At 46.4% G+C, this 16,817-nt stretch overlaps 1 protein-coding gene across 3 annotated transcripts; it reads left to right on the top strand.

Annotated features, from left to right (window-relative positions):
* Positions 1-739: 739 nt before the first annotated feature.
* KBTBD2 (kelch repeat and BTB domain containing 2) lies at positions 740-15,121 on the top strand. 3 transcript variants are annotated; one of them, XM_064169950.1, is made up of 5 exons: positions 761-825; positions 3,256-3,339; positions 8,104-8,624; positions 11,409-11,574; positions 12,389-15,121. In XM_064169950.1, exons 3-5 carry the CDS (start codon positions 8,455-8,457, stop codon positions 13,922-13,924), a joined length of 1,872 nt encoding a protein of 623 aa, XP_064026020.1. In that variant the 5' UTR covers positions 761-825; positions 3,256-3,339; positions 8,104-8,454; the 3' UTR covers positions 13,925-15,121. The 3 variants fall into 3 exon arrangements, with proteins under 3 accessions (XP_064026019.1, XP_064026020.1, XP_064026018.1); XM_064169949.1 differs by lacking the exon at positions 3,256-3,339 and having other exon boundaries at positions 740-825; XM_064169948.1 differs by lacking the exon at positions 761-825 and having other exon boundaries at positions 2,183-3,339.
* Positions 15,122-16,817: the final 1,696 nt, after the last annotated feature.

The raw sequence follows: 16,817 nt of genomic DNA, 5'->3' as shown, positions 1-16,817 counted from the left end.
CCAGCTTTCTTGTAGCCCCCTGCAGATGCTGGCAGGCCACAAGAAGGTCCCCTGGGAGCCTCCTCTGCTGCAGCCTGCACAGCCCCAACTCCCTCAGTCTGCGCTCACAGGAGACAGGTTGGACTCCATGACGCTGGAGGTCTCTCCATCCTGGTGAGTTCGGTGGATCTGTGAGGTTTCTAGGCGGGAGATCCCTGCGCTCTCTGGGCTTTCCCTGTCTATAACGTTCAGACTGAACTTGCCTGTGGCACTGAAACACAAACTGCCGAGCGCCTCACTCGCTGCGGCTGACAGGAGTGGCACAGGCTGCCTGGAGAGGCTGTGAAATCTCCTCTGAAGAGCCTCAAACCCCTCCTGGACACGATCGTGTGCAGCCTGCTCTGGATGAAGCTGCTTTAGCAAGAGGGTCGGATGCAGATCGTCCCCAGTGACCCCTTCCAAGCCGCACCGCGCCGGGACGCAGCGCCGAGGCCTCACGGCCGCCAGGCTGCAGTGAGCCGCTGCTGCCGGCAGGCGGCGCCGAGCCGGGGGCGCTGCAGCGGCCGGAAGCGCGGGCAGGGGAAGCGGAAGAGGCGGCTGGGGCTGGCGGGCGGCGGCGCTGGCGCGCTGGGCCCCGCGCATGCGCAGTGCGGGCGGGCGGGCGCGGCGGCCGCGCTCGGCAGGATGAGGAGGCGGAGGGCAGCGCGCCTGCGCGCCTAGGGGCCGCTGCCTCTGCAGCCGCGGCCAGAGCCGAGCCTGCGCCTCCTCCGCCGCTCGCCCTGGTCTCCTCGCCGCTGCGCGCCCGCGGTCGGGACGCTGAGGCAGCAGACGAAGCGGCGGCCGAAGGTTTGTCTGCGATGACGGGGCGGGGGGAGGGAGGCGGCGGTGGCTCTCCCGAGGCGTCCCGCCGCGCTTTGAGGCGGCGGCTGCCCTCGTCTGGCGCGGCCGTGGGCTCCTGTTTGCCGTCTGCTGGCCGGTGGCGGCCTGCGGGGCCGGAGCGGGGGTAGGCCGTCGTCGCGAAGGCTCCCTGGCCTCGGCGGCGCTCCCGCGGCGGGAAGGCCCGCGGGCACCGCTGCGGCATCCTCTGGCTTCCCCCCGCCTGGGTGCGGCTCCCTCCTGCCCCTTCTGCGACCTGCTGCCGCTCCCGCCCGGCAGCCTGCGGCTCTCGGGCCCGTTGGACACCGGCGGAGGACTGCGGCGGGGGCAGCCCGAGGAGGAAGGCGAGGTGGCCGCTGGCCCGCCTCCACGCCCTTGGCCGGGGCCGGCTCCTGGCGCGGCAGAGCTCGGAAGAGTCGGGAGGACAGGAGACGGAAACGCAGTGGGCTCAGCCGTGCGGGGCCGCCCCTGCCCCCGGGGTGTGCCGGTACTGGCGGAGAGGGAAGGTGCCCCTCTCTTAGCGCTGGCAGGGGTGTTCTGAGGGCAGCAGGAGTGGGATAAAGCAGCGGAGGAACGAGACGGTTCACCTGGATGTCCGGAAGAGGAAAGCGATGTTTCGTCTCTAGTCCCGTAAGCAGGAGGGAACCGTAAACTCTTGCCTGTAATGGGAAGGGCGATGTGGCTTCCAGCGTTCGGTGCCGCTCTTCAGCTGAGTACGTTGGGATGTTTTCCAACTTCGGTGCGTTTTTCCTTAGAGGTGCTTGAAGGGACAGGCGCGATGAAATCTAGGAGAAGAGCACAGCGATGACATTGCCGTCTCTTGTGCTTGCCCACCTTTGCTTGTCAGTACATCTGACTGAGTGCGTGTAGGATTAGTGCTTACGGCGGCTCAAGGTGGGCTTCACTGCTTCTGTGTGGATTTGAAGAGTCAGGTAACTCCTGGTGAGCTTCTCCACTCGAAATGCATGCATAGTGCAGCTTCGAAGTTAGCCATGTGCCTGCCTAATTCATGTTTTTTCTGGTATTTACGACTATTTTTGTTTGGAATAGGATAAGTACCTGCTGCTTTCGAAACGAATTAGAATTTAGAAATGGATTTGTGTGGTAGTTACCATCTGCGTTTTTAGAGGTTCCTTTGCAAAGCCAGAATTTGGCTTGCTGTGTTACTTTGTGATCGACCTGAAAGTTGTTCTGAGCTCGCTTAGGGCTGCTTCTGCCCGAATTGTGTTAAGATGCATTTAGGAGGTCCTTAAAACACACAGCTGACTTAGTTCAGCTTCTCATAAATGCATCAGGAGAAATAGGTATTTATCAATCTTTGGTATCCTCAGATGTGTAAATCCCATAGCCTTGTGCCCTGGGTGTATGTGTTGCACCTCTTTCCTGGTTAGTTTTGCCTGTGGAGTAAAAGGGTCCTGTTATACTGAGTGTTGTGTAACTAGCATCTTGCAGGAACAGACTCAAGCTCAAGAAGGGAAGTTGCTGCTTATTGAGTATTTTTTGACTGCATTTTGGACAATTGTTGGAGCAGTTTTTGAGGGCAGGCTTTTTTGTGTCGGTGATGTGATTGGGAAAATAACCAGGGGTGGTGCAGGCTCTAAAACTTCTCTTCATTAATTTAGTGGCCGTTGGCATTTGGAGATAAATTTTAGATGCCTCAATAAGATATCCATTATAAAACACTCCACCTTGCAGAAACTGAGTTCTGATTAGTAAAGCTGCATTAATTGTTCATCTGTGTTCTCATTGTAGAAATGCTTGAGTTGAGCATCACACCTCAAGGTGACTGCTTATGGAAGTGATGTATACCTGTGAACTGGGATTTAAGTTGTTAAATAAGCCAAGCTGAATTCATTAACATATTGCAGTTCAGAGGAAGAAAAAACCCCAAACACTTTTCTGTACATACCCGATGTGCATGGCTGGATCTTAGTGATGACATCCCTGCCCCACTTTGTTTCAAAGATTAATTTTCCAAAACAGGTCAGGTCTTCCCACAAAACAGAAACGCCCTTGGGGATGGAAACTACCTGTGCTCTGCGTATAAGGCCAGTTGCCAGGTGAAGCTGTTGATTTATCTTGTGCTAATTTTCTTTCTGAGCAGGTATTTCCTTTAGTGTAGTGCTTCCTTTAGGAGCAGACAAACAGGAGAGAGGCTGGTAATGAAGACTGCGTTGTGAGCAGACGTGTTGTTAGTGTGGAGCCTGACACTTCTGGTCTCTGGCTTCTGCAGCGTTCCAGAAAGCTCACCTGCCTCTGAGTTGTAATTCGCCTTCCAAGCATAATGTGTATGGGAAGTAGTAGTAGTTTCCAAGTGAATAGTCATTTCCAAGATGAGAACGTTGTAGGAATAAACTGGTCCTTAGTTTGTTGTGAAATTTCATGTTGTTGCCTTACCAGAGTCTCCTTGATGTCCTCGGGTTTCTGGGCTGCAGTGTTTTCAAAGACACCTTCGATGGCTTTTGAAGAGAGGAAGACTTCCAGGTCCGGAGCTGCTTTGTCAATTACCTATCTTTTTTTTGCTGCCAAGGATGCAAATTTGATACAGTACTCAAGAATCCAGAGCTTTCAACTGCCTCTTTCCTTCTTTCCTTCTTTCCTTCTTTCCTTCTTTCCTTCTTTCCTTCTTTCCTTCTTTCCTTCTTTCCTTCTTTCCTTCTTTCCTTCTTTCCTTCTTTCCTTCTTTCCTTCTTTCCTTCTTTCCTTCTTTCCTTCTTTCCTTCTTTCCTTCTTTCCTTCTTTCCTTCTTTCCTTCTTTCCTTCTTTCCTTCTTTCCTTCTTTCCTTCTTTCCTTCTTTCCTTCTTTCCTTCTTTCCTTCTTTCCTTCTTTCCTTCTTTCCTTCTTTCCTTCTTTCCTTCTTTCCTTCTTTCCTTCTTTCCTTCTTTCCTTCTTTCCTTCTTTCCTTCTTTCCTTCTTTCCTTCTTTCCTTCTTTCCTTCTTTCCTTCTTTCCTTCTTTCCTTCTTTCCTTCTTTCCTTCTTTCCTTCTTTCCTTCTTTCCTTCTTTCCTTCTTTCCTTCTTTCCTTCTTTCCTTCTTTCCTTCTTTCCTTCTTTCCTTCTTTCCTTCTTTCCTTCTTTCCTTCTTTCCTTCTTTCCTTCTTTCCTTCTTTCCTTCTTTCCTTCTTTCCTTCTTTCCTTCTTTCCTTCTTTCCTTCTTTCCTTCTTTCCTTCTTTCCTTCTTTCCTTCTTTCCTTCTTTCCTTCTTTCCTTCTTTCCTTCTTTCCTTCTTTCCTTCTTTCCTTCTTTCCTTCTTTCCTTCTTTCCTTCTTTCCTTCTTTCCTTCTTTCCTTCTTTCCTTCTTTCCTTCTTTCCTTCTTTCCTTCTTTCCTTCTTTCCTTCTTTCCTTCTTTCCTTCTTTCCTTCTTTCCTTCTTTCCTTCTTTCCTTCTTTCCTTCTTTCCTTCTTTCCTTCTTTCCTTCTTTCCTTCTTTCCTTCTTTCCTTCTTTCCTTCTTTCCTTCTTTCCTTCTTTCCTTCTTTCCTTCTTTCCTTCTTTCCTTCTTTCCTTCTTTCCTTCTTTCCTTCTTTCCCATCCTTGAGATCTGTTGGCTAGGTGTACTGATTTACATCATCAACTTGAGTCATTTTTAGTACTTGCATTCCCCCTTTCACTTTGAGTCAATAGAATTTGGAAAGGGTGATTTGTAACTTGGCATATCCTTAAGAGTACCTAAGTACTGGAGTGCCTGAGCTGGGTGCTTTTGCTGCTGGCTGGGAGGATTGCTTTCTCTCCTCACACGAATGCTTGTGTAGTTTGGCTTACCCTTGTTGAGTTCTGAATTCTGACATTTTATTATGTTAAACATAGTGAATGACTCACTGCTTCAGACGTGTTTTCACTTGTGATTTGTATGAAGCTGCCCCTGGATGGAAATAGGAATTTGATTAAAAGTGCACAAAAGTTGCATTTAAGGCTTTTTAATTCAAACTAGATTAAATAAATATAATGTCCAGGGAAATAAGTTCTGCACAATGATTTTTTCCCCCCTTCTTTTCCAAACACACAGGTTTATTAAATGTGAACTGTAGTTAGTGAAGTTAGGATGAGAGGTGGCTGAAGATGAGGATGGGAACCTGTATCCTTTTAAACCTTTTATTTCCTATACATTTCATTGGAAGGTAGGCATCTTAATGGGATTTTCAGAAGACATTAATTTTCTAGTATCAAAATATCTAAAACTCCACCACAAAAAGTTGCATATCTCTGTATCTGTTTTGCCCAATTTGGGAAAAAACAAACCAATTTTTATTTCAAGAGTATTCATGTAGCTGAGACCTTTCCCTGCTAACTAAACTGGAAAGAGTCAGTGTCTGTATTGCATGTTACACTTGGAGGTACAGTGTTAACGCTTCCATGTGTGTAGTACAGTGTCTGTGTTTATCAGTCTTTGCCTGACCTCAGAAGATAAACAGGCTCAAGGGAGGCAATTAATAGCCTGTCCCATAATTCATCAACATTTGATGACTAATTTTTGGAATGGTTTCCTTTTGATTTGACGTACACGAACCAGTGTTAAAAGCCACAGCATTAAAATTACTTTAGCTGAAAGCAATTACTTCAAAACAAACCCTCTTATCAACTTGTTACTTAATGATTCTCTGCAGCTTGATAGGGACTTACTTTCCATCACTCTGTAATAACTTAAGTTTGCAATTCAGTGCTGCTGTGGCCTTCCAGCAGTTACCTACCAGTCCTGTTTTAGAGTGCTGACTTCCAGGAGGTTGCCCAGAACAAAATGGTCATTCCAGTGGCACCACTGAAGAGGAAAAGCTTACTCACAGAACTTGTACTCAAGGATTCTCTTTATTCTATTAGAGTTTCAGTTCAGGATATTAAGCTAACTTCAGCCATTGATATTTTCATCCATAAATCAGCACTGTTGACCATGTGAGCACTCCAGGAGACTGCAGTGCATCTATGTAGACATCTCCTCAGGTTCGTGGTTTTCACTTGGCTGAGGTCCAAGAGCTGCACAGTAACCAAGTACAGCACAGTGACAGAGATGCTAGGCTGGGGTGGAGAGAGCCGAGCCTCTTAGAGCTCTCATTTGGCAAATACGTGGCCTTGAACAAGCTGATTCTTATTTCAGTGCCTCAGATTTTCAACCTCTATCTGCTTTAAAATTGTCTTGAACTCTTCAGAGAGCTGTGAGAGAGGTCTACTTCTGACGACTTCCCAGGCATGAAATGTTCCTGCTCTACTTATCCTAACGTTTGGAACAGATTCACTTCTCTTGGGCAAATAAGTGATGGTAATTTTAGACCAGAAGTTCAGGGAGTCTTAGGGTATGTATTGCTCTTCTGAGGACTACTTAGTGTGGCTCCACTACAAGGGAATGGGATGTGACTGCTGACTCTGTGGCACATTGGAATTTTAGTTCTTTAGCAAATAGTTATCACTGGCAGCAAAACACAGTATGGATGTGGAAAGGGGGAATCATGCCTGTACCACGTTCCTACCGTGTGCCACCTCCTTGGATAACATCATGAAGATAAGCTGCTTTCAGAGCAGCTTGTAAACCAAGGACTCCAGTGCTGTTAATGGTTCAGAGGTGGTTCACCTCGCATCAATGTTCTGCAACAAGACTCCTGTCATCTCCTCAGTTTTGCCTGCTACTGAGGGTCATACTCAGATGTTCCAGCTATTTATAGCAATTAATTTCACAGTTTCAACTTGTCTTCTGTTGAACAGGTCTGCTTTTTCAGTTACTGACTGTCAGCCACACGCTGCCAAGAGCGTCTTTAATCTTACTAGCAGGTGTATATCAGTTTCTCCATGGCATCCTCAGCTGGTTCTGTCACCAATGATATGGACTAAACCAGTCCATTTTAGTTTTGCTTTCTACGTGTTTGTGAAGATTTATATTCTTGAAAATCACATCAGAATAGAGAATTATGCTATCAATAACTTCTTTTGCTGAAGCTTAGTCTTACTGATGCTCTGCTCAGAGTTTAATCCACTGGCTTGCACTGTTCTTTAAACTTTATTCCTAATCGAGAAAAACAAAGCTCTGGAGAGAGCTCTGGGCTACCAGGAGATCCACAAGCTATTTCTTTCTGGGGGCCGAGCACACTTAGGAAGTCTGTGTGTCTGTAGCCATTTGAAGTTCAGTGCAAAATCTGTCAGTGGATTAGGTTGCATGTTAAGCTGTTCTCAGATAACCAGGATACTGGTCAGTGATGCAGAGACAGGATGCATGCTAATTTGGTGGAAAGAAGCTGTGTGACATGAAGCAGGTTGTTGCTTTAGGTGAGCAGTATCTTCAGGTAACTGATGTACTGATGGTTTAGTGACTTCAGTGCTTAACTGCACCTCAAACTTGAAGGTCTGAAGACAAGATTTATGCTGGTATCTGTTACTACAGCAGACAGTAGTCTGTCCCTCCTCCTCCAAATATTGACACCTTTTCTGTTTTTAATTAAGTGGCCTCAGTTGAACAAAGAGTGAATGCTGGGTTTGACTTTTGACTGCTGTTGTTAAACAGCCACTGAAAACTAAGTTTGAGATTCCTTTTTTTTCCTCTATATTTCTTCACTGAAAGAGATTGGTGACACTAACTTATTAGTAATTAAAGTAGTATTAATTAAACATGTATTTTTCAAGTGAATGTGTGTTAAAAGAGCTATCTTTGACTTGAACTGCAGGCACAGCAGATCTTTGATATGGCTGACAGGTATTTCTGTAGCCCTCATCTTGCTCTAAATCATATATTTCTGTATGGAATTTAAATGATGTTGTTTCAATAAAAGCATTTCTGCATTCCCTGTTCATCATGAGCTGTAGTGATAGTCATGTCCTGGGCTTTAGGCACAGTTCCTGGTTGTTCCTTGATTTTGGAATATGAAAGAATGGTGCAAGGTTAAACCTGGAAGTATTTGATAGATGTACTCTGGTGTCCTTTATGGTACCAGGTGATTTTACTGACATGCACAGGTGTACTCAGTGGGAAAACTGGGCACCTCTGGGAGGAGGAATAAAGTCTTACTGAATCTCTTTTTAACTCTTAGAAGAGAAACTGTGTTGCTGAAATAAACGATGTTAGTGGACAAGTAAGTTGTGATGAGAATGAATGCACAAAGTCTTCTGCTTTGGTTTTGTGTTGGTTTTTCTCTCTACAGGAGTTTTAGTGCAAGGAATTATTACCAATGTGAAAAGTTTTGCTAGACAATTATTTTAAGGGGTAATTGTGAGAGACTGATAATTTTGGTAAGTGCTAATGTGTAAATGAATTTTATTTTCCTGCTTTCAGTGACTCAAGTGCAGCCCTGTTCACGAGATGTTACCACAACATCTACCTCAGACCTGGCTTTTGCTCACTCGCTCGCTGCATCCTAGATCTCCACAGGAGCTCTGCAGACACTCTTGAAAGTCTCTGACCAGCTTGTGACATCAAGTCAAAGCATGATGACCTAAGAGTAGGTCAAAGCCTGAAACGTTGATTCAGCAGCCCAAGGCAGCACTGCCTTTTTTTATCAGCATCACATCTGAAGGACTCTGCTGGGTTGTCCCTGCTTGCTTCAGAAACGTTCAGCTGACCTTTCCCTGGTGAAAAGATCTTGACTTTTCTCTCTGGTCCTGGAACTATTAATGGAATACAGTCATGTCTACCCAGGACGAGAGGCAGATCAACACGGAGTATGCTGTATCCTTGCTGGAGCAGTTGAAGTTCTTTTATGAACAGCAGCTGCTAACTGACATAGTGTTGATTGTTGAGGGCACCGAATTTCCCTGCCATAAGATGGTCCTTGCCACATGCAGCTCCTATTTCAGGTAAGTATTCAAACTAGGGTCTGTTAATTCTAGAAAATTCATGGTATCTGCTGCTGAGGGCAGTGTTACTGAATGGCTTAATAAACTGATGTGCTGCAGAGAGTTTTTAAGATCAGTGAAGTGAGTAAAAACCCCTAAATATAATTCTTTGCAGTCACTAAGAGAGTACAGTCAGATTTCCATCATTTGCTCTGCATAGGCACTGTAGGTTTTTACAGAAAGTGAAAAAAATCCACACTTGTGCTGGTCCATTTGCTTTAGGGAGTTCATAAGGTCTGAATAATTATTAAATATGAAGAATAAGAAATGTACTATTGAAATGTTTTAGCTATTTACTTCCCAAGGTGGGGTAAGAACACTGAGAGTTGGCTATGTGGCTTCCATTGTCATGTTTATTAACTGCAGTTCCATGGCCATGTTCGTTAGCTGTAGCTTGGTAGCAGAAGGCTCTGGTGGGAGTAGGGATTGCTGTGTATGTTCATGGCTTCCTTTTCCCAGTCATCAGCAAAGAAGCCAAAAACTCTTCTCGTGCCTGAGAGCCTTGCTGTAGTGCACTGGGATTTTTTTTTCTCTGTGTGTGGATGTTTTGGGGTTTTTTTCTTGGTCTAGAGGATTTTTTTTCCCTCCACTGAGATGCTGTTGCAGTTTTTATTCTGTAGCTCCTGCTCCCCTGGTTTCTGTCTTCTCCAGAGTTTTTATTAGTAAGATGTAGAGTGGAGATACCTTCACAGTAGGTTCTACATGATGAGGCAACATGGTTTTTCTGCAGCAATTAACCATTTTTTCTGTTGCTGTTGGCAACACAGTGTAAGTAGTTTGCCTGTCTGAAACTGTGACGCATGAAAGCAGCCTTAGTGACACCCATGCATGTTTTACCTCCCTGATGCATTCTGAAAGGATTCTCACTTCTTTTCCTGGTTAATCAAGGGAAGGTTTGCAGCTTGCACTCTCAGGTTGAGATGAGCTCAGGACACAGAATGCTTCTAAAATACTTCCTGTGTTTTGTCTGCTTTCTTGCATTGAACTACTTGAGGATTAATTTGTGACTTTTGCATTCTTGCTGCTGGGTTTTGTTAGCTTTTTTCATCTGGGCTGAAACAAGCATTGTGTGATGGCTAGATACAGACACTGCTGGCAGCTTTGTGCAGGTGACATAGTCCCAACAGCCTGTAAAGTAACAGGCACTGGAAATGTGGCCAGATTTAATGTGGGTGGTTAATCATAAGGTTGGAAAGCTGTCAGGAGTCCAGACAGAGTGGTGCTAGAATATGCAGTCAGATCTCTTATTCATACGTGTTTGTTTATTATTTATGGCATGAGGTTTTGGCGCTGGTTAAAAGAAGCATCAGGCTTGTGGTTTTGTCATGGTCTGTTTTCCCTCTCTAGTTTACCCAAAAAAAAAAGCTCAGCTTCCTAAATTTAGCTTTATTATGAAAAATTGATAGCCCTTAGGAGGCTGCATGGAGAGGGGGATGAATAGAAAGCATCTCTTAGCATGATCCCAGCCATTGTGTACGACTGCAGCCAGCTCACCTTCCGTCTTTGTGCTCGAATGCTGAGCTGTGGCAGCCCAGCTCAGGCACAGGCTGCTCAGCAGTGTGAGAGCATGCACTGGAGCCAGACTCTGTCGAGCAGCTGCCTCTCCCTGTCTGTGAAGAGGGAGTCTGCTGGCACTCATACTGCCTTGCTTACTCTGAAAGAGCCACATGGCAAGTTGATACTCACTTGGCCAGGCAGTGGTATCTGCTAAAATGCAAGTTGGTCTGAGTTAAGGAGCTTAGAAGAAGACAGAGGTGGGCACTGTCTCGATATCAGATGCTGCCTGGAATGGCTTTGCTTTTGGAGTCTTATTTCCCTGTCCCTTTCACCTCTGCAGCTGGAGGCAGGACCATAGGGTGCACCCACCCTCCCTTCAACCTTCTGTCATCTCTAGCTCCCTAAGTATCGCCAAATTAGAGAGAGTCTTGAGCTGAATTTTTAGTGCAACCAGGAATAGCAAAAGCCCTTAAAAATCAATATCCCCAGTTTGAGGAAATGGACAAGTAGCTGGTTTACAGTTCTAGAATCTAGGTAGTTGTTAGCTGTGCTGCAGTTACAAAGCCAGAATGGGCAAGAGGTACAGCAAACATTATGGAAATAGTACCTTTTGAAGTTCTCTTTCTGCTTTCTTCAGGAAGATGTAATGGAAATATTTGTGCTTTTTGCTGTTGTTCAGACCAAGTCTGGTTGGTTTTGATGTCAGACAAACTTGCTTTTCTGCACATTAAGATGAATGGTTTAGAAGAAATTCTTCAAGGAGTGCTAGTCCTTGCTCCATTTTTCTGAGCTTGCTTTCTCCTCCTCCCAGGGGAGCCTGCTTTTTGCTATGACTTAGCTCAGTCCATTGCACAAATCTGCTGCTTCTGGTTTAGAACCTAAACTCTAGTTGTGTATGCTTCAACAGCTTCCTGAGGGATGTTTCTTCCCTCTTACCAGCTAACATAGAAAAGTTTTCAGTTGCATCATGACATCTCTGAGCTCATTAGGGCTCTCTGCTGATGAACACTGAAGGGTTTGCATAACTACTCTATTTCTACCTAAGGCACCCACAGTACTTCTTGAGTGCTCTGTACAAATGCTTTATCTTAAATACTAGAAGGTAGCCTAAGGCAAATAGCAAACACCTGTAAACAGGTCACCAGAAAGAGTGTTCACCCTTTGGAGTGTCATCACTGAAGACTTAAGAGCTGACTATTAAAGATGACTGTACTTACTGTTGATCCTTGTCTGCTTGTTTGTCCTCAGAGCCATGTTCATGAGCGGGCTGAGTGAAAGCAAACAAACACACGTACACCTGAGGAACGTGGACGCAGCCACTTTGCAGATCATCATCACCTACGCCTACACGGGGAACTTGGCACTAAGTGACAGCACCGTGGAGCAGCTTTATGAGACTGCCTGCTTCTTACAGGTAGGAGTGTTAGATGCCAAGGGTGAAGGAACTGCTTCTACTCGCCACACCATTTTTTTTCCATGTTATAGAGGATTTTCTCTTCACTCATTTCTAAATACTTTTGTTCTGTTGCTTGAAATACACAGCACTTTTTTGCCAGATGTTTCAGGTACTCATCCCTCCTTGCTTTCCGTTCCCTATGGAAGGTGGAAGCAAAAGAGGGCACTTCTAACACTTAGACAATTAGTTCCCCCAGCAGACAAAATCATAGAATCATTAAGGTTGGAAAAAGCCTTTAAGGTCTTCATATCCAACCATAACCCAGCTACCATGACTGCCAAACTGCATCCTGAAGTGCTACATCTACAGCTTCTTGAACATCTCCAAGGATGGTGACTCCAGCACCTCCCTGGGCAGCCTGTTCCAACCCCTTACCACTCTTTCCGTACAGAATTTTTTCCTACTGTCCAATCTAAACCTCCCCTGGCACAACTCAAAAGTTACTTCTCTGATCCTGTCGCTAGTTACCTGGGAGAAGAGACCAGCACTGGCCCCACTACAGCCTCTTTTCAGGTAGCTGTAGAGAGCATGAAGGTCTCCCCCTCAGCCTTCTCTTCTCCAGACTAAACCACCCCAGCTCCCTCAGCCACTCCCTGTATGCGCTCCAAACCCCTCACCAGCCTCATTGCTCTACCTGCTCTCAGTTGAATCGCTGAGTAAAGTTGCTGCTGTACTTGAGCATATGTTCCAGACCCAAGCTGTTAAATGCAGGTAGGTGAAGGAGTAGATGGCGTGCAGCAATGCTGAAGTGTGTTTCTTCTCTGCCCTGCAGGTAGACGATGTGTTACAGCGGTGCAGAGAATACCTAATCAAGAAAATCAACGCCGAGAACTGCGTGCGCCTCTTGAGCTTTGCCGACCTCTTCAGCTGCGAAGAGCTGAAGCAGAGTGCTAAAAGAATGGTGGAGCACAAGTTCACGGCCGTCTACCACCAGGAGGCTTTCATGCAGCTCTCCCACGACCTACTGATAGATATTTTAAGCAGTGACAATTTAAACGTGGAGAAGGAGGAGACGGTCCGCGAGGCTGCGATGCTGTGGCTGGAGTACAACACGGAGTCGCGCTCGCAGTACCTGTCCTCCGTCCTCAGCCAAATCCGCATCGATGCGCTGTCGGAAGTGACCCAGAGAGCCTGGTTTCAAGGGCTGCCACCCAACGACAAGTCAGTGGTGGTGCAAGGACTCTACAAATCCATGCCCAAGTTTTTCAAGCCCCGACTAGGTATGACAAAAGAGGAGATGATGATATTCATTGAAGCTGCTGCTGAAAACCCCGGGAGTCTTTATTCTTCTGTCTGTTACAGCCCCCAGGCAGAAAAGGTTTACAAACTCTGCAACCCTCCTGCTGACTTGCATAAGGTCGGGACGCTGGTAACACCCGATAATGACATCTACATAGCAGGTGGGCAAGTCCCCCTGAAAAACACCAAAACTAACCACAGTAAAAGCAGCAAGCTCCAGGCTGCCTTCAGAACTGTGAACTGCTTTTACTGGTTCGACGCCCAGCAGAACACTTGGTTTCCAAAGACGCCCATGCTGTTTGTTCGTATCAAGCCATCCCTGGTCTGCTGCGAGGGCTACATCTATGCAATCGGAGGAGACAGCGTCGGGGGAGAGCTCAACAGGAGAACTGTGGAGAGATACGACACCGAGAAAGACGAGTGGACCATGGTCAGCCCCTTGCCTTGCGCCTGGCAGTGGAGCACAGCGGTGGCCGTTCACAACTGCATCTACGTCATGGCGCACAACTTGATGTACTGCTACTTCCCCCGGTCGGATGCGTGGGTGGAGATGGCCATGCGCCAGACGAGCAGGTGCTTCGCTTCGGCCGCTGCCTTCGGTGACAAAATCTTCTACATTGGAGGACTGCATATTGCCAGCAACTCCGGGATCAGGCTGCCGAGCAGTACTGTGGATGGGTCTTCTGTAACTGTGGAGATCTATGACGTGAATAAAAACGAGTGGAGGATGGCAGCCAACATCCCTGCCAAGCGCTATTCTGACCCCTGCGTCAGAGCCGTCGTCATCTCCAACGCCTTGTGCGTCTTCATTCGAGAGACCCACATGAACGAGAGAGCCAAGTATGCCACCTACCAATATGACCTGGAACTGGACCGCTGGTTCCTGAGGCAGCACATATCTGAACGTGTGCTGTGGGACCTGGGCAAAGACTTCCGGTGCACTGTAGGAAAGCTGTATCCATCCTGCCTCGAAGAGTCCCCATGGAAACCTCCAACGTATCTCTTCTCACCAGATGGAGCTGATGAATTTGAGCTGGATGGGGAGATGGTTACTTTACCACCTGTATAGCTCCCAGATTAGACTGCACAACTGCTTCTGTGCCCAGTTATGATGAAATAAACAGCTGTGAAAGCAGAGGGCTGGAAGCAGCAAGGTCAAACCTGTCTCTCCCCAGTTGTGTTTTTTATGCCCTACTTGCCGCCATTCAGTACCAATCAGTGGAATGAGCAGCTCTGCTTCCATAATCTCAACTACTATTACCTGATCATTGAGAAACATGTATGTATGTCATGAGCTTAAGCAGCTGCCTCATCTAAACAATTTCTAGCTCTAAGGAATCTTGGTTTGGGCAAATTAGCTTCAGAAAATAAAACCCACAACCACAAAAAAAAGTAGTTGCTGTTTCTAGGATGATGTCACAGCTCTTTCAAAAGTATCTTCCAGTTAGATGTCAGCGACTTCTGGATTGTCTACTTAAGTGCTAGCTCCGTCGGTGTGGCCGCGTTAAAGGCCTGTGCCGCACTTCCTAATCCCCACGTTGGTGTAGTAATGCCATGAAAAGAAAAAGAAACAAATCCCATGGATCTACCTGTGGTAGGAAGGGTAGATCTTCCAGTGTATGGTAACATGCAGGGCAAACTGACTGCAGGTTCAGTCAAGCTGTACTCTTAGGTGCATGTGTTCTATTTTCACTAACTTATACCTGTCTGGTTAGAAAACAGGTCTTCCAAGCAGCTGGCAGTTTACCAGGTGTGGACTTAAGTTGCTGGGCTTGCAATAGGAGTTGCCAGCCCTCGTAGTGCGGGTCTCTGTGGAGCTTTCCTCAGCAAATGCCTCCACGTTCTGTATTACAGTAACCTTGGCTCATGTATATTCCTTCCTGCTGCTGATGTATTTTTCCATTGTAAAACAGAAGTTCTAGTGTGGATTAACCAGGTCTTTATTTTCTGTTAATTTAACAACAAGCATTACTGTAGTGTGATTGTGTATAGATATCCCTTAGCTATCAGGTTTTTACTTTTGGGGAAGGGGGGTGGGGGAGCAAACTGTTCAGGAATATCCTGTGCTGTGTGTGCAGGGGAGCAGATGACTTAGTGCTGCTCTGGCATTAATCCCAGGAACCACTAGCAGTAGCGGGGGCGCCGCCAACCTAACCTAAACACAGGTGCTTCATGACAAACCTTACTAGCATGTTCAGCTGCATCATGTTCTGGCACTGTATTTTGAATGACATTAATTTATTAAAAAAGACTGAATCTGACACAATTTGAGTGTGCTTTCTACACTTACACCCAGACACACACTTCTACCAAGTCATTTGGTGAAGGTAAGGTGCAAGAGGTGAGCTGTGAAAAGCCTGGAGCCAAGCATGGGACCTGGTGCTGCTTACTGCTCAGGGGAAGCTGTAACCTGGGCATTCCAGTCAGATACTGAACTTCAGTTCCCTACTGCAGTTTTTAATCAGTCAGCACTGCCCCAGCCACAAGCCACTGAAACTAAAGGAGATACTAAAGAGGTAAGGAAGAATCTTTTCAGCAGTTCAGTAGATGGGGGACCTATTGTCAATCTTCATCGTGAAGAGCAGATTTAGTTACTCCCTCACCCAAACTGCCACTGGCTTCCCCTTAGTTCTCTTTCCAGTGCCAGTGAATACAACTGCAGCTTGCACAGCGATGACACCTACCCCTTTTGGTGCTTTAGGTCCCAAGTGGCTTTACAAAGCTCTGTCTTGTACAGTAATTGAAAGGTTTTGACTGCACAAGAGAGACTTCACAGGAAAGTACAAGGATGAGGGATAGTGGGTTTGAACTGGCAGAGGGGAGATTCAAACTCGGTGTTAGGAAAGGGTTCTTTGCAGTGAGGGTGGTGAGACACTGGCACCGATTGTCCAGAGAGGCTGTGGAGCACAGAAGCACCAAATGTGAGCTTTGATCACATTTGGTGCTTCTGTGCCCCACAGCTACCCTGGAAGTGTTCAAGGCCAGGTTGGATGAGGCCTTAGGCAGCCTGTTCTAGTGGAAGGTGTCCCTGCCAACTTAAACCATTCTATGAAAGTAAAACTCCCCCTCCTGGAGTTTTGTACCACGTAGGGACTCCTAGGAGCCAGAATAACGATGGTGCCCACAACAAGAGGCAAGCCAGTGCCTTTTTTTTTATGGAGGTGCCACAGCATGTTTGCATTTAGCAATACATCAGTGTCGGGGGCGGTTAAATACCTGCACTGCTTGGGGAAGTGAGTCAGGGGATCCTGCTGCTAGGTCTGTTCAGATTGCTTTCATGGAGCCTGGGACATCTGGTTGCAAGGCTGTTAAGGAAGTATGCCTTAAAACAGTGCTAGTGCTTTGTAATGCCAGTGGCAGCCTGCTTTGGGACAAGGCTGTGCTCTTCAAGTGTAAATGATTTATGGCTACTCAAGGAGCACAGTGAGTTTGCTCTGATACTGAGGAGGTCTCTTCCAACCTGGATGATTCTATTCTAACTTGCAAGATGTGTTTAAAATCTTATGTCTATGTCTGGTTTCTTACCAATGGGAAAAAAAGGGAAATAGGAGCTAGGGGACTGAAGTGCAGTGGCTGTAAGGCAAGAGTTGCCTCACACAGCCTGAAAAAGCTGCCCTTGATGTAATCCATCTAGGGTTTAAAACACTGCCTGCATGCCTTGCTGCTACTCTGTGTTCTATCTGTATTTATATGATCCAGGATGCTGTAGGACCTTATATCAAATTAATTTCCTATGAATGACACAGAACTTAAGACCTGTAGTAACTGTTCAAGACATACTTACTATTAGTTCACTTACACAACTAGGTGCTGCAGTCAGTGTTGAGCCCAGAGGAAGTGGCTGACAAATGCAACTGACAAGCCTGAATTCTTTCCTTGCATAACTCGAGAGGGAAGCTGTTGGCATGTGCCTGGAAACGGTCACTAGCAGCTGAGTTAGAGAAAGGCTTCTGTGGGAACAA

Source organism: Pogoniulus pusillus, chromosome 32 (genome assembly GCF_015220805.1).
Source record: "Pogoniulus pusillus isolate bPogPus1 chromosome 32, bPogPus1.pri, whole genome shotgun sequence".
Taxonomy (NCBI): Eukaryota; Metazoa; Chordata; class Aves; order Piciformes; family Lybiidae; genus Pogoniulus; species Pogoniulus pusillus.
The sequence above is the reverse complement of the archived record's forward strand: the minus strand, read 5'-3'. Positions and strand labels throughout refer to the sequence as shown.